This window comes from Thunnus albacares, chromosome 18 (assembly GCF_914725855.1).
Source record: "Thunnus albacares chromosome 18, fThuAlb1.1, whole genome shotgun sequence".
NCBI classification, from domain to species: domain Eukaryota; kingdom Metazoa; phylum Chordata; class Actinopteri; order Scombriformes; family Scombridae; genus Thunnus; species Thunnus albacares.
In genome coordinates this window covers 28,140,578-28,166,616 of record NC_058123.1, presented here as the reverse complement: position 1 = coordinate 28,166,616, position 26,039 = coordinate 28,140,578, and the positions used below count along the sequence as shown (strand labels likewise).

Below are 26,039 nucleotides of genomic sequence, written 5' to 3'. Positions count from 1 at the left end.
CTAAATGTGGCAGATATCCACTTCATGTGACTAACTCAGTCTGCTCCAGATAATTGACACACTGTGGATTTTGGCCTTCATCACTTACATTTAAAACACATTTATGGGGATCTTTTAACAGCCAGTATGAACAGGAGGAATGATTACAACGAGGAAAACCTCTTTCACTGTTCATATGGACACCTGACTGTTGTTTCAACAACTTGTACTATACACCAAATTGAATATGTTGAACCATCACTCTCCTTGCTGCTGCTGCTGCTGCCACCGCCCTCTGCAGCACGGCTGCAGTCGTGTTTACACTGAAAACAATGGAGGCGATGGCAGCAACCACTCACTGTCTGAAAAAACCTTTTGTCTTGTTTTAGGTTAAAGGTCTTATTCATTATGGATTATCATCAAACCAGTTAGTACACCTTCACCCTCTCACTCATCTCCCTTATGCGCTGCTAGAGAAAGGTCATGTCTCCATCCTGTTTCCTTGTTTGTTCTGTACTCCAAACAAGGTGACAGGATGAAGAGTAAACTCTCCAACAAACCACCACTCTGTCTGCTGTCTCCTTGTTTATACCGTCTCCAATGGGATGGTTTCCTCAACTGTTTGATTTGATGCCATGAGAAGTGTTTTTCACAGGCACTGTAGATCTGCAAAATATTCTTCATTCAGGATGCTGGAAAAGGTGACAAGTGGTAGACCAGGACCAAGCACAAACTGTACATTTCCATTAGATGCATAGTTGCAGTTAGAACATCTGACTTTTAAGAAGAGCACCAAGGATCATAATATGGTTTATCTCTATTTTGAACTACCCAAATAATGATCATTTAGCCTCAGTCTTGTATAAGTTGACAGCAAATACAATATTTAGGAATTGTAAGAATTGAGGGTTAATCTGGGAGGAATTTCTGAATTTCGACATCAATATGGATAGCTGGGTAATGTAGTATCTCTCTGGAGGGTTAATCAAAGGGGAACATCACTGATTTTATGTTAATTACAGAGAATACACAGGGTGGTCTTTGTGTGTGTGTGGGCTCTTATTTAGAGTAAATTCATGAATCATTTTTTAATGTTGTACTGGTGCCGTGATAATGGACTTCAGCTGTTTTTTTTTGTGTTGTTAGGCTTTTTTTATTATGTCTTTTCTGTTGTTTGTTGTTTGTATTCCTCTTTCTCTTAAATGAAAAACCTTTAATAACACTAACAAAAAAGACGGGTATGAGTGTTTTGATTGACTCTAGGGCTGCAACTCACGATTATTTTCATCATTGATTTATCTGATGACTTTTTTTCACAATTAATTGATTAGTTGTTTGGTCTATGAAATGTCCACAAATGAGGAAAAATGACTATCTTTGTTTCCTAAAGCTCACATTTGAGAGGCTGTAATCTGAGAATGTGGACATTTTCTCTTGAGTAATGACTGATAAAACTCATTAATCTATTATCAAAATAGTTGCCAATTAATTTTCTGTTGATTATCTAATTGATTAATCGACAAATCGTTGCAGCTCTAACTGACTTGGCAGTAAGAGTGGTGAGATCAGTGTGGAACAAAGGGTTTGGGATTTCACATATGTACACAGCTACATGTGCCCTGTTTCAGATTATGCTTCTGGCATGTGGGGTTTCTGTCGAAAGTGTAACATGATTGATTGCAGAGCTGTTCCTGTTTCTGGCAGTTCATGAATTTTGGGCGTTAGTGGTAATTATTGTCTGTTTTGGTTTTGGATCAGACTTACATAAATCATAAATGCCTGAAGAGCAGCTCACCAGAGAGGTCTGTAAGACATTTTCCATGAACATTCTTGGACTTATTTTTATTTTATCAATCAATCTTTATTTATATAGCGCCACATCACAACAGAAGTCATCTCAAGGCACTTTTCACATAGAGCAGGTCAAGACCGTACTCTTTAATTTACAGAGACCCAATAATCCCCCCATGAGCAGCGGTAAGGAAAAACTCCCCTTATATGATCCCTGCAGTCAACAAAAGCAAATAAGTTGCTTGCTACAGAGGGAAGGCACTTTAGCCTCCACAGTTATGTTATTCTTTTTCTCTGTGTCTTTCTCTGTCTCCCTTTTGTTGTGCATCCCTACACTATCCTGATGCCCCTAGCTTTTGCCTATACTGCCAGCTGCTGGCTCTGAGGGACCCACAGCTATATTTATACCCTAGAAATACTTATCTTCTTTCTTATCTTCATCATCTTCTTTCACTGGAGCCCTGGTAGCTGGAGCATAACCAGCTTTCATCAGATGACTGCATGACTCAGCAGGGTTTATTTCCTTTCTATCTTTGGTCACTTTGTCATCATCCTAACAAACATTTTTACTCTTAATCCTTCTTTGAATGTATTTATTCAGTTAATTGATGTATTAATGATAATTTACTAATCCTTTAAGTTGTTGTTTTTTTTTTATTTTAAATCTCATAATTGCCAGCTAATTACTGCATTTGTGTGACGTAAACCTCTCAGAGTCAGATAGTCGTATGCGTGGCGCAGTGCGCGCGGCTGGCCGGTCAGTCGGTGACAGTGTGTGGGTGTGATCTGAACCGCAGGGTGAGCCAGACTCTCCTCCGTATCATCACACTGCAGGCTGACATGTGACACACACACACACACACACACACACACACACACACACACACACACACACACACACACACACACACGCTGTCACATACAGACTGACACGGACAGACCGAGCCGGACGGCTGCGCATCGACCTCTGCTCTGCTCTGCGTCCACGCGCCACACCGAGGCAAGTAAAACGCATTTATCTGAGGATATCAGTCCCTATGCAGTACTACATTTTATGAATAGTAGTTAATTTGTAGCTTGGGTAATGTTTTTTTTTTTTATGTTGGCATATCTTCTGTGTTGCCTGTCACTGCTACAGAGAAGAGAGGTAATGAACTTTATAGCGATACATCCTTTAATATCTTCCTCCTTAAACTCAGAGAATTCTCTCAACATGCTGATACTGAGTGGCAATAGTCTATAGGTTCACATACGATGTCACGGTGTGGGATGTCATTGTGGGACAGCAGAATCAGGTTTTGTTATCCTCACTGACTAAGCATTTTGATAATCCTCATCAGCTATAGGAGGCATTTCACCAAACATATGTAGGCTCCCATATACAGCTGCAAATACCTTTCTGAAACAATCACAATGAACTTGTCTTTCATTAATACATTCAATACTAGTGATTCATTGTGAAATAGCTCCTGCAACACATACTATAACTGTAGAAGTGGTTAAACCATGACATGCAGTCAGTCATCATAGGGAAAACACCCTTAAATGGAAAAGCTGAATTAGTTGAGATGGATAACTTGAATGTTGGAGTGTAAGGGTGAGTAAAAGTGAATTTTAGGGGCTACAGCCCAGATCCAGGACTTGAAAAGACAGCCTCTATCCTTGCCGTTTACCAGTTACCAACATGTGTGCCATGTGAAAGGGATGGCAGCTGTTGACTCAAGAACATGTTATTAGACCCAATGTCAAATTGCCAGGCTGAAAAAAAAGATAGAAATGTCACATTTTATCTCAAATTTCTGTATGTCCAAAAACATGAGATCATATGTACAAGTTTCCCCTCACTTGGCCAGTCCCTCTGAAATAACTCCGTGAAGTCTGCTGTCTATAAGGCTGCCTAATATTCTGCATCTAAATGATGGGCCGATTCATGAAGTCTATTAACGACATAAAGCCAAGAACCCAGGTTTACTCCACATCTTTGGGTCTACGTAACTTGATTGATCTCAGGTTATTTTGACTTATCCATATGGTGGGTGCACATTATAAGATAACAGTAGAACTGCTTTTGTTAAGCACATAAAAAGGAAGGAGAATGCTGCATATGCATCACTCATCAAGGCTCTCGATTCTTGTCCTAAAGATATTTTTCTTAACTAAATTCAACTACTGAAAGCAACTATTACTCTGCCCATGAAAGTTGAATGGTAGAAATTCTATTCTCCATTATAAACTAGATTAAAACATAGCTAAGCATTCTTGTTGACAAGAAGTTGTCAAGATGTGCAACTTTAATTCCAAAGAGAGACCAAAGAGACACTGGACTATAATGACATAATACATCCTCTACCCACTAGTGCATCTTATGTATATTATTATATTGGTGAAATCATCACAGTTACTTGGGAGGACATTAAATAGATTACAGTCAGGCCTTAGTTCTCAGTGGAGGAGTGCTGCCAACAGTTTGTATGCCTGTATGACCATCAACTGGATCATTCTGCAGGAATTTCCCTTTTATTGCAGGTGGGCACATGCCTGGGAAGTCCTCAGAATCACAGGGAATGTTACAATGGAGGTTTGTGGCGAAACTGTAGATTCAGATGAGATAGTCATGTGCAACCATGTCACAGACATTTCACAGGAACAAAGAGCGTGACATAAACAGTGGCTGTAATAGCCAAGTTTATTTTTCTTTTTAGGATCTGGTGTTATGACCTCATTTGGCGGGGGAGTAACAGTGAGATTGTGGCTGAGATTTCAGAATTTTGTTGCTGCAGAAGTGCCTCCCTTGTGTTGTTTTGAATTACACAAGCTAACAAAGGGCCAACTGTCACACATACTATTTATAACCTTTGTAAAATCAATGATAGATATGTTACAAAAATAAAAACTATCAAGTGTCAGGCATTGTATGGAAATAATTATTTTCTAAAGGCACATAAACTTCCTGTTCCCGCATGTCCAAGCTCTGCCTGACTAAATGTTTTGATAATTATGCTATTAATATTAAGAATAAGGCTTGTTACAGCACACATTTTGGCATGACTACTGGAAGTAACATTGTGAATATGTTGCATGTGACACCACAGTTGCACTTACAGCAGCTATAATCAATATTTTCATTTTAACAATGGATCACACTTGTATATGAAATGGGTCACTTGTAGTGACAAACCCACAGAGAATTATTACCAGCTCTGCAGGTCCCCTGCAATCAATCAATCAATCAATCATGCAGGATGAGAGAGATGTACTGCGTGGTACAAAAGTGGTGATGCAACGTGTGACTGATGGTGAACAGTCATGATGAATAGTGACTGAAAAGTCAATATCACTCTGCTTTTAGCACTGTTGTTTCCACCAACTCCTGAGGGAAATATCTGGAATATCTTTTAGCCGCTAAATGCTCCACTATGTTTATATAATTAGACATTAAAGTTGCAGGCCATAAAACCAAAACAATAAGCTAAAAAGCTCTGTAGAGCAGAAGGGAATTGCAGAGATGGTGATAAATTTAGCACTTAAACACAGTGGGACAACATGAAACAAAGGTACCCAGGATTCAAACTAGGAGTGAAGAGGTCAGTGGTCACTGTCTCAATGTACATGTGTACATGTCTTTCAACATGTGACATGTAAACTGGTAGATTTAGATATAAATGCATATTATTATAGACACTTTTTGTCAACTCTAGTGTGTCTAGGCTTTTTTGAGTGTTTTCAACTTACATACTTCTTATGATAAGAAGTATGTATGGCAACTTTTCTAAATTCTGCTTTAATAACACGAGGTAGTATTGACAACAGAATGATTCTAAATGAGAATTTTATCCAGCATCAGGTGTCGTTCCAGAAATAATGACTCTGCCTATCTGCACTGCACTTAAAGATGTGATGTGTTCAAACCCCTCGCAGACTAAACACTCAAGCGGACCATCAAACGGGGTCACATAAGGTTATGATCAGACAGGAAGCCTTTGTTTCATGGCCAAATGCAAAGGGAAGCTGTGAGCGTCGCTAGTAACAGAGAGAAGAGCTCAAAAGCCGCAAGGAGCGTCACATCATGCTTGTTGCTATGGAACTATCCAATGGCATAGCTGGTTAACTCACAAAAGGGGTTGATCTACTGATGTGATTACAGTGGCAACTGAAGAAGTGGTGGTTGAGTTTTAAGGTGGACATTAGCTCTGGTTGTTGAGAAATCATCAGTAATGTTTAACATAATTATAATTAAATGGGTGTTACCATCAGTATAAGAGGATATAAATGCATTTTGACATATTTTTTTCAAATCAGCTAATTTTTTCCCCTCTTAGTGTAACAGGGAGTCATCTTAGTAATGCACACAAAGCAGAAGTAGTTCAACATCCTTCTTTATTAGTGTTTAAAAAGGAGCCAATGAGTTTTGTATTCACTTGATGGAGGTTAAAGAGTCACTTCACCCAATTAACAAAAAAAAAATAAAATAAAAAATGAAGAAACAAACTGAAGATATAAACATTAAAAAGTGGGTCACAAATATATAGTTTAATTTCAGTCAATGTTACTCAAACAGGAGGAAATAGTGCATTTGTTTCAGCAGTGGATGAATCCACATTTGGTGTTCTAGTGAGTATTTCCAGCAGCGGGACAATGTGTGTGGGATTGTGTGAAAGTAGACTACTACACACTGTGTGTGTTCTGGTGATGAAGGAACATGTCACCCAGTGTAACAGTGTGACTCATTGATGTGCTTTTAATAGTTTTTGAACAACAGTGGAGCTCTATGACTCCGGGGGTGATGATATATCAGCCTCTGATACACACATTATACTTGTTAGTAGATCAATTTATTGCTGAATTGGGACTTTTTATGAGATTTGTTGACAGTAAGATGAATACAGAATATTGTCAGATTTGTGGGTAGTGTTTTTCTTAAACATTTTGCACTTGCACCATTGTTGTCCGCTATTCTGCTGATTCTTTGTCTTTGTCTTCATGTTCATTTACTGTCTTATGCTTCCAAAGATACATTAAATCATGTGGTATTATTGTACTTTTGCTGTCTTTCTCCACTTACTGTTAAAATGTAGACATAGTTGAACATTTCAAATGTGTTTTAATGAAGAGTTCTTTTGGTTGGAGGACCAGCGTTATGCCATTAACCACAGCATGGCCTATGAAGCTATTATCCCTTTGTGTCTGTCTCCATAGTTACCTTGTTAAAGACTCAACTGAGAGTCAGCTGTCTTTTGTGTTTGTCACTAGCCTCTCTGGCCTCTACTTACTCTTTGATTTCTCTTTGCTGGAGCTTTGAAAACCTTGTCTGCAATCACAGTGCCGTGTCAGGTAATAATAATAATACATTAATTAATACATTAATAATTTGTACATTTGCTGCAGTATTAATAACAGAACACACAACATAAAGAGAATAGTCATGAGAGTTAAGATGAAAAGGTTAGGGTAAAAGTGACTGCACAGCAGTCATATATTCTTGATTTGTATATTTTTCTGTAACCCAGATGGCGGCTGAGTCAGCAGCTGCGGGTGGCCTGAGGATGTCTGGTCACCGTCAGCGCTCCGGTGAGGTGAAAAGGAGGAGGTGGGGAGGTTTGAGGCAGCAGTGGAAGCTTCTGGGCTTATTTGAGATCGATCAACACCATGAGTTCTACAGCCTGACCTGCATGATGAAGGAGGGATTGGCAGCAGCCATCCAAATCACAATCGAAAAAGCACCTACAGTGAGTACGGGTCAGCAGTGGCAACATTTCACCTAATCACCTCATTGCATATATATATACAGATGTCACTCCGTTCAACTGGCGCACTTCCTGCCATGTTACCGGTGATGTTGTGGCGGTAAAGAGGGGGGTTAAGTGTGGGCTGCACTTGATAACACAGATGCTGGGCGGCAGCAGAGTTCTTGAATCCTGTTGACAGGGTTTTAGGATAATACACCCTCCGACCACAATGTGGGTTGCAATGGCAGAGTGGCGCTGTCCTTATTTCCACTTGTTGACTCCACGGGAAGTGAAGACTGTAGAAGCAGTGATTCAAAGTTTATGACGAGCCTAACTTCGCTGAAAACTTAAACCAAAATATGAGATATTTGTGTCTTTTATGTTTATGGTGAATGAAACTTGCACTTTTCTTTGTTTAAGCTGATATTTATCTGCTGGCCTTGAGTAGGGCCAGCAGTAGGTAAATGTTCCTGGCATTTATTCAGCTGTTTCTTCACTGTGGAGCCAGATGAACGGTAAGATACAGTGTTGATTTATCTATCTACATTGCCTTCTACCTCCATCTAAGCAATCATATTCATAACGTAACATTATTGATAATCTCTCCACGTGATAACATTGGTAATATTAATTACCAAACAAATGAACGTACTGCTCTGTCTTCTATATTTGTGACTGACAATAAACCACTGTAGCATTATTGTCTCTGATGTAGTCAGACAGATAAACTGATTCAGATAAACAAAGCCACACCAGGCTTTGTCTGATAAACAGTAGACAGAGATGTGTACAATGTAATTCAGTAAATAAATGATAATATAACTCAGTAATATTTGAAGTGTGAGTTATATAAATGACCTGTGTGGGAATTCTGCACCTTGTTGTCTGAGCTGTCAGAAACTGATCTGGAATCTTTCCAGAATGATACTGACACAAAACAGAAGAGTATAGTTTGTTTTTCCTTTTATGGAATACACATGCACTCTGAGATTTAACTAAGTTGTTGACCATTTATTCTGAAATGTATTATTTAATTTAATTTCTCTCGTTTCGATAATAGGCTGCCTTTCATGCTAACACCCTACCCCTAATCTGTCTTCCATGTTTTTATAACAGCAGATTCAGTAAATCAGTTCAATTTTAGGCTTATCTTGGACTTTTAGCTACTTGAAAATCGGTGCAGTTCAGGTATGAGGCAGCATGTAGAGCAGCAGGACTGACTGATATGTTTGTGATTGTATTAATGTATTTTATATCTGTGGTTATATTTTTTTCTTGGTAAAAGCAGAGTCACCTCCTCTTGTCAGACTGCAGCCTCACCCCCCAGCTCTGACAGTACTACAACCAGCCAGACTTTTTGTTTTTCAACATCATCAACATATGCACAGGCCAACATTATTGTTGGTGTTATGTATGATTTGATCAAATATATTGAATTATAAGCCCAATAAATGTCTTCAAGATATCTATTGTCTGCCTTGATTAGTTGCGCGAATAACATTCAGTGATCTTTACACAGATTATATAATATTTATCAAAAATGACAAAGTTAAGAAAATGTATGAATGAAAGGATGAGAACCAACAAATAGTTAATAATGATCATTAGTTGATAGTAGTGATCATCGTCACTCTGGTCCAGGACACTGCTAGTTGTTATTATTATTATTATTATTTTTAGTTCTAGAAAACACCTTCTGGTGCTACTTGGACATGTCTTCAGTGATGAACCCAGGCTCATAGGATGTTTCAGGTCTTTAATCATCAGACACCCTCACCTGGGCGACCCAGCAGGGGATGATCAGCCCCCACCTGGTGTCCAAGCGGATCCCCCTCCAGAGTAAGTTCCAGCAGGCCCACTTGCTTTGTAGACTCCAATGTTAACACCATGGGTGGGGCAGAGTGGTTGTGATGTTTTCTGGGAACTTGAGCTGCCTTCCTAGGTTGACTTGGAGCTGCCTGTCCCATGTGGTGGCAAGAAGCCCTCTCAAGGAGCTAGGCTGATGAAGGTGAGGGACTGTTTGGGGGCATGCTGATTCTTGCTGTTTTGAATTACTGTGCTGATTGTGTCCACAAAAGACCTAAGGACTTGGTCATGGCGCCAGTGGTATTGCCCTTCCCCCAACACCTTTGGGCAATAACTAAGAATGTGCTCCAAGGTACCCCTCTTCTGGCATAGAGTGTTGCCATGCCTCAGCTATGCAGGTTGGCTGAGCTTGGGAGAACGTCATAGACTGATTGGATGAAATAAATGATGTGCGATGGTTCGGCTCTCCAGAGCTTTGTCCAGGTGATCTTGTGAGGTTCCGCATGCGCCCATGTGGCTGTGGCTCAGGAGGTGGAGCGGGTCATCCACTAATTGGAAGATCGGCAGTTTGATTCCTGGCTCCTCCAGTCCACATGTCGATGTGTCCTTGGGCAAGATACTTAACCCCATATTGCTCCTAATGGCTGTGCCATCAGTGTGTGAGTGTGTGTGAATGGTTAGTGTCCTCTGATGGGCAGGTTGGGACCTTGCATGGTAGCCCCTGTACCCATTCAGCATATGAATGTGTGTGAATGGGTGAATGTGATGTGCGCTTTGAGTGGTCGGAAGACTAGAAAGGCGCTATACAAGTATGGTCCATTTACCATTTACCACTTACCCATCTGGTCCAGGTGCCTTGTTTGTACATGCCAACCATCTTGCTGCAGCGTTCTTCCTCCATCTCTGCTCGTATCTCATCCTGAACCAGTTGATGCTTCTGCTTTCCACAGGCTTTGTTGTAGTGTGGTTTGGGAAAACTGCCCAGTCCTGCCCACCCCACTGCCACAGTGTACACCATGATATTGTGCCCCAGTCATGCCTCCGCTCTGCCAACAGCTTCCTGTGCCTTCCACTTCCTTCCAGTCTTAACATGGATTCCTGCTGAAGTGACTTTAACATCAGAGGAGTCTCGCTACATCATAACCTCCATGGCTTGGGTGACTTTGAATTCTTCTGATAGGCCGCTGATGGGGAGATGCAGCTTGGTGGAATGCCCATACAGGGCAAAGCTGCTTAATGACCAAGTGAACCCCAACCACCTCCGGAGAAACTCACTGATGGTCTTCTCTAGTGTGTCCACTGTTGTCATTGGCACCTTGTAGACTAGAAGGGGCCAGAGTTACCTTGGCTGGACTCCATGTTGGTATGTCCAAGCTTCCTGGAAGCCCTGATTTGTCAATCGCAGTGAGCCAGGTTGTCAAGTCGCTCCTTGTTTGTTGAAGCACAGCTGTGTCTCTCAGGGAGCTGTTGAAGATCTTGCCCAAGCTCTTGACCAATTTTTCTGTCACCATTGGAATCTGGGTCCTTCCAGGGTAAAGCGGAACTGGCTGGCCACTCTTCCCTTCTTCATGACCAGAGACCTGGGCTTGGCTGGTTTAAATCTCATCCTTGCCCCTGAGATCAGCTGTTTGAGCCCTTGAAGGAGCCATCTGCACCCAGGAATGGATGTTGCTGTCACCATTAGGTCATCCATGAATGCTCTTATGGGGGGCTGCCGTGTACCAGCTAAAAAAGATTGTAATATTTTGCCCCCGTCATGTATGTTAATAGAGTGGACAAAATATTAGGAACACTATCAATATAATGCACTCCAGTACACCACCACCACCACCACCCACTACAACCTCAATAATAAACATAAAGTAATATTATCACCTTTCTGACAATGTCAAAAAAGCTGAAAATGTATAAGCTTTGTAAAAGTAGAATTTATGGCAGAGCTGTTATATTGGATTGCATTAGATTGCACATGTGTAGTGCCAGTGAGGGTATATATTAGGGATGTGCAGAGAGCCCAGTATTTGTATTTGTATCTATATTGGTTGAGGCAGCAAAAATATATATATTTGTATTTGTATTTTAATAAAAGTGGAAATAGGCATAAAAATCCAGTTTTGGTTTTTATTATGCTTTTAATTTTAGGATGTTGAAGTGTTAAAATAAGTGTTTATGAAAAAACTATCTTATGAAGGAGATCCCAACACTGGGTCTCAAACTCAAGTCTCCCAGATCATAGACGACTGCACTGACCTCTGAGCTAAACCAAGTGCATTGCCAACATGCAGACAGACCTCTACTTATACAACCATAACACAGAGACAGCACAGTGTGTAATGTGTACAGAGGAACTTCAAAGGCGATTCTTGCTTTGCACATTTCATTGACTGCCTATTTTTTACAACCTCACTTTGTGGAAAGGAGAAGGGGAACAACGGGTTATGGAGAGTCCCTTGAGAGCACGTTACTTGTGTCAGTAGCTCAGCTTTATCTCTGGCGAACACCCCCAACTCCAGGAGTGATGTCCAAATAATGAAATGTGCGTCATGCAGCAGATGGGTGTGACTCCCCTTGTTGAGACCTGCTGATAGATGTAACAGCGGAGCAGAAGAGAGAGACTGAGATAGTCATTTAACTGACCTGTGTGCTGGTGTTTGACATGATTTTTTTCCTTCCTGAAAACAAATAATTTCTAAAGTATTTGTATGAAATAAATGTTTGAAAAAAACACTATTTTTGCTTTGCCAAATAACATATTTGGATTTGGGCACACCCCTTGTGTATATACAGTGGAAACCACTGATACTGATCACGGTTACAGTGATCAACTGCTTATATGGATCAAAAAGCTTGGGACAGAATAATTCCTATACAAATACTATTTAAATAATTTGTTTATAGTAATCAAGTAATCCGCTTACAGTGTCTTTGTCTTTGCATACATGACAACATATGGAAAAAATTTTAATAACTATGGTAATTTTATTTATTTATTTTTTACTTTACTCCCATGATACATGTACGTGTGCTTAGTGGCTGCCATGAGACAGGTTACTGTGAGTGACTCAAAAGAAAAGAAAGTAATTTTCTCTCAGTGAAAAATACAGTCTCCTTGAAGCTTATGACAAGCTGCCAAAAACGAGACGAGCTGCAGCAGTGAAACAACAAGCATTTGAAACAGTTGTACTGTGTTTTGAAACAGTCAATAAAATTCAGTAAATAGTGAATCTGTCCGTTTCATTACTTTATATTCAAGTAATAAATATACAATTGTCAATTAAATGGTAATCTGAATGAAAAGGAAAAGAAAATATTTTTGGTTATAATAATAATCTGCTTATAGTGATCAATTTGACCTGGACAGACGTGATTACTATAAGTGGTTTCCACTGTACATACTGTATATATATAATGTTTATTTACTCTATATATACACTCTCATATATACTCTGCTCATGCTATACTCTTGTGCCTTGCTTCAGTTTGTCTGTCATTAAGTTTGTGGTTCTTTAATTAAACCTGAAAAAAATAATAAATGTCTTAAGTGCAGCACACCCTGTCTGTGCTGCATTATCATGTGAACACACTGAACACACAAGTCATACAGACAGGACAAGTACTCACTAGTCACAGGATCACTTGCCATGATCCGCGGTTCTAGGGAGTGAATGTGATGATGTGTTAAGATGCCACTGATGTGTAGGCTCAAACAGAAAACAATAGGTGGAGATGGGCAGTTGCTTAGACAGGCAGTCTGTACAAATGCCGTTTTCCCATCTTGTCCTTTCTACCTGTGTGTCAATATGTCATACATTTTCCAACTAATTCTACTGTACTGGGACAAGATGTACCAGCTGTCATTCTGGGGAAAGCACGCAGTCATTGTGCAGTACCACTACACCTGATGTATCTATCCCTGTGATACCACTGGTTAGGGTTAGACCATGTTACAAATCAGTGAACAGCATAAGTGAAGTACTTTGATTTATCAGGTATTTAATTCACTCAATTAGAAAAACTAATCAAATTGATCACTATGAGATGATTATTATAACCGTTTTTGTTTTTGTTTTCTTTTTCTTTTTCTTAACTTCTCATGCAGATTACCATCTAATTGACATTTGTATATCTATTACGTAATAGAAAGTAATGAAACGGGCAGCGTCGTTATTTACTGAATTTTATTGACTGTTTCAAAATACAGTACAGCTGTTTCTAATGCTTGTTGTTTCACTGCTGCATCTCATTGGCTCATTTTTGTCAGTTTGTCATGAGCTTCAAGGAGACTTTGTTTTTCATTGAGAGAAAACGACTTTCTTTTTCCCATCATGATTTCAGTGTGTATGCAGCACCAGTCTCAGGTCACCAGCTGGCAGCAGACGGGTTGTGTGTTTAGGCTGTGGGGGTGGGGCCTGCAGCGAGAAAGTTGAACCAGAATCAACTTTTGGAGAAACGCAACCTGTAACGCTGTTTTAAAAAGATGAGAGAGAGAATGAGAGAGAGAGAGAGAAAGAGAGGGCGAACAGTGGTAGCCAGAAAGCTGGTTAATGAGAGGAATAAAACGTTATTTTCTGATTGTTTCATGGTGGTTACAAATGAACACGCCCACACCCCGCACCTCCACACAGACCTGCAGAGGTTCCCTGCAACGCCTGATAACGGTGCCGCAGCTGCTAAGTACATATCATACGTGTATCATGGGGGAAGTTAATGAATTACCATAGTAATTCATTCTTTTTTTTTCCATATGTTGTCATGTATGAAAAGACCCAAAATGAACACTGTAAGCGGACTACTTGATTACTATAAGTAAATTATTTAAACAGCATTTGTAAAGGAATGATTCTGTCCTGAACTTTTTGATCCATATAAGCGGTTGATCACTGTAACCATGATCACTATAAGCGGTTTCCACTGTATATTTAAACAGTTTTTATTTGCCATTATTTTTCCTTCTGTCCTGCTAATATCTATATAACTCTTCAGCAGTCTCAATTATCCAAAGAATGTGGGTATCTACCAAACTTACTGTCATTTTCAAATAAAATTATCTCTTTATTTTACTATATCTGTCTTGGGAAACTCAAAGAGGGAATTTTGTACTAAAAAGACTGTAACTTTGGAAGATATCCACTGAGACTGCTGAAGCCTCATATCAGCTTCAATTGAACTTTAGAGTGTATTTTTTACACAGAACTAAGACTTTAGATTTTGACCCCCTTCTCTTTCATTTGAATCCAGTAGGGTGGGATCTCTTGATGACCAGTACGGACAGGGGCTGTAGTAAGATAGAGTATGAACATCTCATTAAAGAGAACTAGATGCTGCATGGCCAGTCATCTTGGTTGCCAACAACAAAAAAAAACCCCACAACCCAAAAAGTATTTCCCTATGACTACTATTATAAAATAGCTGGCTTGATGCCTTAAATTGAAAGCATAGTCAATTATTACTCTTTGTATAATTTTGATCCATGATGGTTTAATATTTAGAGATATTTAGAGTTTAGAAAAGTTATTTTGAAGGTATAAAAGTCATTTTTGTTAAAACTATAGTCAGATCAACTTTGAAGGACTGTGGACACACTGTGGATATTGACCCCCAACACTTACATTGAAAGCATATTTGAAGGGAATCTTTTAATAGCCAGTATGAACAGGAGGAATGATAACAGTGAGGAAAAGTTCTGTCACCGTTCATGTTGGCACCTGACTGTTATTTTAAGACAGACTTGAAAAATTGTGAACCTGTCCTTTAATGTGTGTGACATCATCCCAGTGTAAGCTCCAGTGAAGGAGCACCAATGGGTGAAACTTGAAGCTAAGCCAAAGCTCCCAGGCTGCTCTACACCTGCAGCATCTCAGCCTTGGTCCATTCAGGCAGGCAAATGTGGGTCATTCAGGCCCACGTCCCCCCGCCACTCTTGTGGTGGGGTCTTCCATTTTTCAAAATGTTTCTCTGCAGATTCTTGTTTTCTGGGCACAGTGCTATCTATGTAAACATCCATCAGCCTCATGTCTAATAGTTCATTCGGGCTCCTACGACCTGAAACTCCCAACAATCAGAAAAGCTCAAGGAGGATTTTAAAGACTTCCTCAACACCCTTATAGACTAAGATAATCTCCGGCCCCCTGCTTTCCCCTCATTTTGGTGATATTAAATTCAGTCGTGTTTGGCAACTTCACATTTGGCTGAAAGGTTACAGCAGTTCTATTGGCATCCCCTTTGTTAACGACTTCACCACCTTCCTGAACCGACCATATCTCTTCAGAAGAGATGGTCTACATCCTAATAGATCAGGCTCACAACTGCTCTCACTCCACTTGGACCTTGCATTAAAATCCTGCATATCTCAAACTCATGCAATCTCATGACATTATACTGCAATCCCTATTCCTGTTCACATTACTCAGAGATATGTGAGATTTACTGATAAATGTACACTACACTCAGTTCGCCCTGTACCCACTGGTTTGTGGGTCATCAGATCAGATTGTAACTGTTAAGTATGGTCTCCTCGAAGTGAGATCTCTGAATAACAAGTATTTTATGTGTCATGATATTATTTCCTCCCATAATCTTAATTTTCTCATGTTAACAGAGACATGGTTAAAATGTAATGATGCCAACTCCTTGACTGAAGCTTCCCCTCCTAACTATTCTCACCTATCTAAACGTCGGCCGTCAGGCCAAGGAGGTGGTGTAGCTGCAATATATGGCATTAAGTTTAAATGTACTCCTATTTCCTTTGGTGAATTTACCTAATTTTAATATCTACTGTTCTCCATTAATAACAGACAAGAACTAATTGTCTGTGTGGTACTGTACTGCCCAACTCAACAAAAACCTAACTGTCCTTTCGAAGCTCTTATCATTTATAATCATTTATAATGTCCAGATCATTTATAATGTCCAGATGAGAAAACTGTTATTATGGTATTATTAATAAGTGAGTATTAATAGACATTAATGCTGAATAAGAAAAGAACAGAACTGTTGATGGAGTAGTATACATCTACATAGGTTACAAGAAATTGCAGTACAGAAGTGTCCAAATGATGTTTGAGGTCATGTAGAAACACCGACTCCATTACAAAATCTGTCCACTAGAGGGCACTGACAAGATTATTTTTGTACTGTAAAATAGTCCACGGTCACAATTCTATTCAATAACCAAATTTTAGGATGTTCTTTTCAAAAATAGTTGTTATGTCATGCAGTCATTTTTTTTTGAAGGGGCACAGTTTCATGCATATGTTAATGTTCACCCTAAACATAAGCCCCTTTGATGCATGCAGTCTATCCCTGAAATGTTCAGGAACATTTCCTGCATGGGGTCATGTGTCAATGGGAGCAGGGATTGATATTCAGGGAAATCTGTGTCGCCAATTTCCTACTAGTAACATTTCAGGGGAAATGTTGGTCCTAAAAATCACTAGCGGTGCCTGAAAGGTTATCTCAGGGGTACTCAGTGGTAATGTAAGCTGTTTAGCTAGCAGCACCGTTGATTATTTGAAGTGAAGTAAAGAAAGCTCACAAAAATGAAGCTACTGTTTTTACTGACACTATTTATATACACTGTTTTTTAGAACGCATTTCAGTGCTGCAAATTTGTTTGGACAAAAATAATAATTTAGCTTCTAATAATAATAAATGACAACAAGCTAACACTAATGTTAATGAATTGAGAGTTATAAAGTGTTTGCACCTATGTCACAGTTTGGTCAATAACCCGGATGGTACCTGGATGATACAGGCATTACGGAGGTACTGGGATGTAAACAACAGAATGGGTTGCATGCTGAATGTTCAATTTAAGCTGATTTTAGGATGTTTAAACCACAGAAAACTTCAGGAAAATGTGTGGGAGCTACTAAAACTTACAGAGAAGGACTTAGTCAGCAGGAAAGGGTGTGATATTTTGAGAAACTAAGGTTAATAGGTGGTGAAGAGCCGTACGAGCTGGCTCCTTCATCTTGGAATGATGACCCAACAAATTCTGCCTTCTATTTCCTATCCCGACATAGTGAACTATCTTATTTTTTCACCAAGCCCATACACAGCTGAAGACCTTAAATGTTACAAAGGTTTGGAGGCCTACAACCAGATGGTGTGTGGATGGGTGAGAGAGGCACAGTATCAGTGCATCAACGATGTGTAGTGAAAGCCAAGGTAGGTGATGCAATAACGTCACCAGATCAACTGTTCTTTACATTTAAAAAAAAAATAATTTAAATTTAGAATTTCAAGTCTAATAGTCTACTAGTAATTTTTGGATCAAAATTCTGATCAGTCATAAACATATAAACAATTAAAACCTCCCTCTTCAACCAATTTATTAAAGAAGTCTATTGATGAGAAACTAGTTTGTTATTCTTACAAGCTTATATCTGGTTGTCTTGTCTTTTATTCATGTACTCCATTCCCAACAAGTACAAGAAAAACCCCTGGAACCCTGGATAATTGCTGAACATGTATGTATGGCTGGCCATACACATACTGTGTGACCACCCAGTCTTCTAAACTGTGGTTTCAATTTCATGCTGGTCGAATTACAGCATGTTGCACTGATCCAAACAAACCAGCCCATAGCTTGATCAAAAGTGTATGCTATCCCAAATAATGCAAATTTACACCAAAAGCCAGCAGATGTTTGAGAGTGCACAACACAGATTTCTTTATAAATCCAAGTGTGCCATTCTTGGGTGCTTCCCTAGATGGCCTCGTTTCTTGTGATGTTTTGGTGTCAGTTTACTTGAAATTAAATGTCCATTCTGTGTAAAAAGTGATAAGTTAGACAATGTTATGGGATTTTACTTGCAGAAGGATGGTGAAGGGAAACTGACACTAAATAGAAACCACCAGTATTTCTGTTCAGTACCAGGTGTAAACTCAGCTTGGTGTGTGCAGACTAGAATCTGCCTATTTTGTTGTTTGGACAGAGAAAGATCTGCATGCTGAGCACATTTTATTTGATGAAGAGTTCTGGGACATGATATATCAGAAAAGCAAGCACATTTTTGCCACAGCCATTATGCCAGAGTTAGTTGGCAAGTTCTAAACTAGGCTTTCATCCACCATGGCTAACGTGTCCCCACAACCTGGCGTATCTGTCCCTGTTGACTCAGATGGTTCTGATAATGTCATGAGTACCAGCGGGCAAGAAAAAACCTGGTGTTCCTGTGGCCAGGTTGAGTTTAGTCAGGCGATTTTGTGTGACAATGTGAAAAAGTCATATTCAGTGGTTTCACTATTCATGTGTTTATGTTGAGGTTGCGCCAAAAGGAAAATGATACTGTCCCAACTGCCATAGGTTCCCTCAGTTTCTGCCAAAAAGGGTCAAGAAACATGTTAAGTAAAAAACCTCAGTTATGCTATTTTCAGTAAACCATTATGTAGCTTCATACATTTTTATTGACATGTCTTCATTTATATCTGTGATGTACAGCCTAATTCAATCGAGGTGCCTGAAGTGCTTAAGGACAAGTTTCTGGACTGTGGTTGAGCAATTGGCTTGGTGTAGCCAATCACAGTTCAGAAACTTGTCCTTAAGTACTTCAGACACTTTGTTTAAATTATGCTGAAAGATTTATTTAAATATTTTATTTAATTTATTTCCGAATTGTACCTTTTGAAAATTTAATGTGTGTTTTTTGAATAACTTTCATTGATAATTGTTTTTGTGATAATTTTATTTCATAATTACTTGAGTACATTTTTTTGTACAACTCAGAATGCTATTCTGGATCGAACTGCGACTTCCTGCAAGTAAAGGCTGGGATTTTTACCTGAGCCATTATACAACCCAAAGTGTCCTGAATATCAAAACCTCAGTCAATGAGAATGAAATCACCAGGAACAATGTTGTCCAAAATGCCACAGTTTTCTGTTATGTACTTATCACTGACTCCTCCTCCCCATGCATTTGATATGTAAGAGACTGAGCCCTGTGGTGTAATACCAATCAAAAACTGTGTATTGGTGCTTGTAGGAAGATCATGTTTCTGCCCTGGTTTTAAGGTTAGATGGACAATCTATAAAAACCTCAAAGCAGTCAATAATAGCAACACATTTTTTCCCAAAATGTTTTCCAAATTGCATTGGCATGGTTTTTGCAACTGTTCTCTTTCTGGCCATATAACAAGTGGTTTCATGCGAATAAACATGACATCAATGACATCAGTGAATAGCCTAGAAGCAGCGGTTATTGACACATTGAATGCATAAGACACGTTGTACAGGTCAGACTTTTTACCTGGAATACAATAATGAGAAGTATAGCACACTTTTGAGGCTAGATTTTATGAAAATTTTACATAAACAATAGAACTCTCGTACTGCTGTAGTAGGCTATGAAATGAGATCAGACATATGGATGGATATGGATATTCAGCCAAGAATGCAAAAAACAGCTTTCTAATATCAATATGCTTGCATACTATTATACTATAAAATTAGTTAATAGTTGCAGTTATTAATACTTCACCTACCTGACAAGAAATGCACAGAACAAACTTGAATCTTGTCAAGATTCTTGCCCTGAAAATCCTGGTTCAGTTTGGCTAACCACGGAAGCCTCCTTTCTTCAGACAATTTTTTGCACTATTGTCCCTGATTTGTAATAATTTTTGGCAGTGTGTGTAATAGGAGAGTTAAATACCATACTGAAAAGCAACTTTTGTTTATTTTCTATATTATTAAAGCTAATTTAAAAACACTTATTGTGAAAATAGAATTCAACAATATCTAAAGCCATCCACTCTCACTTAAATCTTAATTTTGGTGTTGATAGATGTCTGTCAACTCTAGCTCATTAAAATGACAGAAAGAACTCCAGAGAAAAATGGCAGTTACTAGCAGTAATACCTAATAGCTAACCCAGACTACAGCAGCTGTTTTACTCCCTTGTGTACAAATGTACAAATGACACAGCTGAATGGGGGTAATTCCTTCTGAACAAGGCCTTAAACCTGTGAGTGGAATGCAGTGTCCACCCCGCTGCTGCTGCTTCACACCTAATCCCAGCCAAACACAGCCCGCTGACTCAGCAGGTTATTTCATGACTGTTCTGTCTGTTGTCTGTAAAAACACAACACGGACACATACCTTTTACGTGGAACATACAGTGGTGTGTTCATTAACCCTTAACTTTTTATCTTACTGCTTTAAAATAAAGTGAATGCTGTCATCAACTCACACACATTCATTGATAATGATCATAATGACTGATATTTAATTTCAGACCCCTCAGACTGCTGTGCTGCTGGCCAGCCATAAACCCACCAGGAAACTGCCAATGAACAGGTTTTGCTTCCCAAGACAGTTTGGACCTCAGTAGTGAGAGTTGCAACCGAGAACAAACGATTTTTTACGTTCTACACACCTCAGCACTCTGAGCTTGTATTGTCAACCACCTTGTAGCTTAGCCGCTGTTGCTCATAAAGATTTCCACTCACAAACAGCCTTTACAGTTGAGTGGGGCAAATGGGGACATTTTAGAAACTGACTTTGTCAGATGATGTCACATTGCGTTCTGAATATGGACTTTGTCGTGTTGTAGGCTATTTGTTAGCAATGGGTGTGGCTCAGGCAGTTAAAACCCATTAATTAGAGATAAATTCCACATGCTGTAATTTTGGAGATGTAATGTAGTTGTTCTGTAGTAGTTTTGTCCAATTAATAGAAGCAGATATGGACTATAAACTTAATCATAACAAATGTAATCGATTTCTACAGACATCTCAAAAGTGATCAAACGGAATGAATTTGTGTCAGTGTGTTAGCATATGGTCTAAGTACATGCTAATGTGAATTAATAATTTCTGTATTTCAGCTGTATAATATTTTTAAAATGAGTAAGGATTGTGTGTAGGCTGATGGCTTCATGGATTAAAAAAAACATTGTTTAAAAATTAAAGAATTCAGATTTCTACTGAGAACTGAATACTACTTTTCCAATCTCAATCTCTTTCTAAATTATGTATGTAGTTATTATATGTATATATATGTGTATACACACACACACACACACACACACACACACACACACACACACACATATATATATATCTCAATGACATCTTTGCTCTTTCCCCCGCTCTAGAATGAACTGTCGGATGATGATTTCAGATTAGAGATCACTCAGATTCATAAGGTAGGTGGATGCGTTTGTTTCTTAACTAACAAATTCATTACTATGTTAAATGCTACTGCCTGCTTAGTTAGTTGTGTGTGTGTGTGCAGGATTTTGCAATGGAGACGTTTGCAGGCCCGGTGTTTGCCAGTCTGCGTGGCTCTTTAGGAATGACAGAGCAGGAGTATCAGCAGTCGCTCTGCTCTGAAAACTGCTACCTCCAGTTCATCAGCAACTCTAAGAGCAAGGCTGACTTCTTCCTGACGTAAGTCAACACGCACCAACTGTTACTCACACACACACACACATGACTGTTCATGCTCTTTTCATGATATTGTATTTTGGACTGAAATCCTATTTGCCTAACCTCTAAGCCCTGAATTTAACTCTGACCATAACTCTGTCCCTAACCCCAACCTGTAACCTCAGCCTTAAACCTAACACCATGTCCAGAAGAACTAAAAATCACCTTACACATGCATAATCATGGTAGTGTACCTAAGTGTACACAGTGCTGCTTATATTATCTTAAATTATATGAAAGTAAGTTGTTGCAGCTCTAAAGCAGGGTGGGGAATTATATGACTATGTCTGGTAGTCTCTTGTTGGGAAAATTTGGTGGAATAACAACTTTTTATTGTGAAAAGGTCAGAGTTACAGTTACAGTTTTTCTTTATTGACAAGATAGAAATCTACTTACTCTGTGCCTTTTAACTTCTAGAAATGATAAACGCTTCTTTTTGAAGACCCAGAACAAAAGGGAAATAAGATTCCTTCTGGCCAACCTGAAGATATACATGGAACACTTGAGGAAATACCCCCATTCACTGCTTGTCAGGTTCCTAGGTATACACACACACACACACACACACACACACACACACGCAGAGTACACACACACACACGCAGAGCACATACGCACACGCACAATGCCAAATTGTATTTGATCAATATCTAAACAGCGTAGAGAGTGAGAATGTGCCATATTATCACATTTGTGATGTGGAGATTCAAAAAAATCTCAGTGTTACATGTGGCCTTTTGACCAGAACACCACATGATGTCACAGCAGCTGGTGGGAACCCCCCCCTCCCAACCCACACACATACACACTCAAAAATATTAATGGGCTGCATTTATATAGTGCCTCTCTAGTCTTCCGCCCACTCAAAGCGCTTTTACACTACATTCACCCATTCATTCATATGCTGATGTCACAGGCTTTCATGCAACGTGCCAACCTGCTCATCAGGAGGAGTTTGTAATCATTAACACACACACATACACACACTGATGGCACAGCCTACAGGAGCAATTCGGGGTTCAGTATCTTGTCTAAGGATACTTTGACATGCGGACTGGAGGAGCCAGGAATCAAACTTGTGAGTAGTTGAAGACTCACTCTACCTCCTGAGACACAGCCGCCCCAGTGTGTTTTGCTCATTGTTCCTTCACTGTTCAGATTTCACATTTATCTGCCGAAGAAGTAAAGTTTTTCTGTTCTCACCTTAAACCTGCAAGCATGATTTGTGACATCACAACTAGTTTGTAGCCAATTGTGATCCAGCAACTTGCATAAGTGTGATGTGGAAACTTAATGCCTCAACTACACATACACTGAGAATGGACTTCACAGTAACGTAGGAGATAACTTGTATCCAGCAGCAACATGTCTCCTTAACAGAGACTTTTTAAATGCAGGACCTGACAAACTGGTATTTTCCATTAGTGATTTTGTTTGTGGTCTTGGTTTAATTTTCACTCAATGTAAATTATTAATGCAATGCTTTTTAGCCATGCTAATGGCGTTGCTCTAGGGGTGGCAATGTCTGTCCACTACCTTGTCATATGTAGAACCTAATATTTTCTGTGGCAGAGCACACAAGGCATATAGTGTCTGTATTTAAGTTCAGCCCCTGACAACAAGATTTCAGATTTCTGATGTGGTCCTCTGTAGAAAACTGTTGCCTACTCCTGCTGTAGACTCTTTTTTCATTTTGTTTAGCAAAGTGCCATACATCTGCTGGATGTGTAAATATGTTTAAGTCAGATTTGTTACAATCAACTGAGATACTTCTGTTTTTTCAAGGTGTTCACAGGATCAAAATCCCACACAGACGAAAGGTACTGATCAAATCTAATCACTTTTGTCTACGTAACACTATAATTATAGAATTTTACAAAGCATTACAAAACACCTGTCCACCTGTCCTTTGCAGAAATACTTCATTGTTATGCAAAGTGTGTTTTATCCAGATGATCGAATCAATGCCAGGTAAGCTTGGCTTTCTTTCGCCCAGAAATACAAAGCAAATTAGTACTATTAGTTTGGTTTTAACAACACAGAAACAGAGAGTGTAGCCTCTTTGCATGGTGTGATGTGTGCTTTGTGTTACCAGGTATGACATTAAGGGCTGTGAGGTGAGCCGCTGGACAGATCCTGCACCAGAGGGAAGCCAGATTATTGTGGTTCTCAAAGACCTTAACTTTGAAGGCCAGTACATCACTCTGGGTAAGTTAACAGAGTGTGATGTTTGTGTGTGATGTAACTAATATGCCACTGTGTAATAGTAATAAGGGTAGCATTATTGCTCCCCCTTCAGGCCAATCCATATGTGTTTCTATCTGCCAAAATACAGATGGGTGACAAATTAAAGGAAAAACCAATATAAAGAGTCTTAGCAAGGTGTTGGGCCACCATGTGCCGCCAGAACAGCTTCAATGTGCCTTGGCATTGATTCTACAGTCTCTGAACTCTTCTGGAGGGATGAACACCATTCTTCCAAAACATATTCCCTCATCTGGTGTTTTGATGACAGTGGTGGAGAGCGCTGTCTAACACATCGGTCCAAAATCTCCCATAGGTGTTCAGTAGGGTTGAGATCTGGTGACTGTGAAGGCCATAACATATGATTCACATCATTTTCATACTCATCAAACGATTCAGTGACCCTTCGTGTCCTGTGAATTTGGGCATTGTCATCCTGGAAGAGACCACTCCCATCAGGATAGAAATGTTTCATCATAGGATAAAGGTGATGACTCAGAACAACTTTGTATTGATCCGCAGTGATCCTTCCCTCTAAGGGGACAAGTGGACCCAAACCATGCCAGCAAAATGCCCCCCAAAGCATAACAGAGCCACCAGATCCCCTCACTGTAGGGGTCAAGCATTCACACCTGTACTGGTTTTTCCTTTAATTTGTCACCTGTCTGTACATCCCTCTATCTTGGATGAACTATCTGCAACATCTAATTTAAATAAATCTCATTCAAATCAATACTGAAGATGTGTGTAAATGCCAGCAGTAATATATGGAGACTTATTGTACATGTTTGCTGTGTATATTGTAATGTTCAGAGTTGTAATACTATTATATGTGTTGTGTGTATGTGCCCAGACCAGCAGCGTCCCTGGCTCCTGCGGCAGATGGAGATTGACACACAATTCCTCCGGAGGCTCAATGTGTTGGACTACAGTCTCCTCCTGGCCCATCAGCCCTTACACCATGATGAGCGCCACCAGAGCCTCTCCTTCGCTACTCTCATAATGAGAACCAAAAAGTCAGTGTTTTTTAGTTGTTTTTCCTGAATTTTATGGTTGGGGTTCTCAACATATTGTGGCCTGTGACCCTGTTTTTTTATAGTGCAATTAGAGGTATAATCTATATACACTTACCTGATTGTCAGTATACACTAGTGTCAGTCTAAGAAATATGTCCTGTATTGTGAAAAGAATATCAATAAGTCGATCAGTACTGTAGAAAAGTAATCAACCTTTAAACATTAATTGTTTAAGTCATTTATTAAGCAATAACAGTCTACAGCCATGCTAGCAGCTCTGTGAGGATGTATTCAAGCACAGCAGTGTTGTGAGCTATATGCTAAAAGCAGCATGCTAACATGCTCACAATTCAAGATTCAAGATCTTCTATTGTGAGCAACACAGCGGTTGGCAACACTGAGGGAAGTGAGATTTGTTGTCTCCTAGCTTTAGTTCCAATTGAGTAAAATATTTACAATTATATAGAAAAAGGAGAGAGAGAAAGATAAGAGCTAGAGAAAGATATACATTATATTGCACATTGTGTGAAAGTGTGGGATTGCACATAAGTGATATATATGTGATTGATTCTTCTGTTAAAAATATAAATATTAGCTAGAAGGGAAGAGAGAGAGAGTGAGTGTATGTGTGTTACAGTGCTATGGCTTGTGGATAGAAGCCATCTCTGAGCCTGCTGGATCTGGCTCTGATGTTTCTATACCGCTTGCCTGATGGTAGCAGTAAAGAGTCTGTGACTGGGCTGGTTGGGGTCCTTGATGATTTTTTCAGCTTTCCTCATACTCCTCTGGATGTAGAGCTCCTAAATGGGTGGGAGTTCAGACCTGGTGATGCACTGAGCAGCTTTGATGACTCTCCACAGAGCTTTGTGGTCCTGCTTGGAGTTGCTCCCATATCAGGCTGTGATGCAGCTGGAGAGGACAGAGGCTGGTTTGCTGTCCTCACCACCAACTGATTATGACTCGTCACTCCTGGTGATCAGCTGATGATGGTGGTGATGAGGCCGATGACAGTGGTGATGAGGCTGATGATGGTGGTGTCATTC

The 26,039-nt window shown here is 39.6% G+C and overlaps 1 protein-coding gene across 2 annotated transcripts in view; it reads left to right on the top strand.

The window, feature by feature from the left end:
- Positions 1 to 6,343: 6,343 nt before the first annotated feature.
- The window catches only part of pip5kl1 (phosphatidylinositol-4-phosphate 5-kinase-like 1), a 30,023-nt gene continuing 10,327 nt past the window's right edge, over positions 6,344 to 26,039 (top strand). Inside the window, exons 1-9 of one of the 2 annotated variants that reach the window (XM_044334421.1) lie at positions 6,344 to 7,101; positions 7,278 to 7,496; positions 21,403 to 21,453; positions 21,543 to 21,697; positions 22,154 to 22,278; positions 23,522 to 23,556; positions 23,652 to 23,707; positions 23,832 to 23,944; positions 24,834 to 24,996. In XM_044334421.1, the coding sequence (XP_044190356.1) occupies positions 7,278 to 7,496; positions 21,403 to 21,453; positions 21,543 to 21,697; positions 22,154 to 22,278; positions 23,522 to 23,556; positions 23,652 to 23,707; positions 23,832 to 23,944; positions 24,834 to 24,996 (917 nt within the window). In that variant the 5' untranslated portion in view covers positions 6,344 to 7,101. The other variant, XM_044334422.1, reaches the window with a different exon arrangement.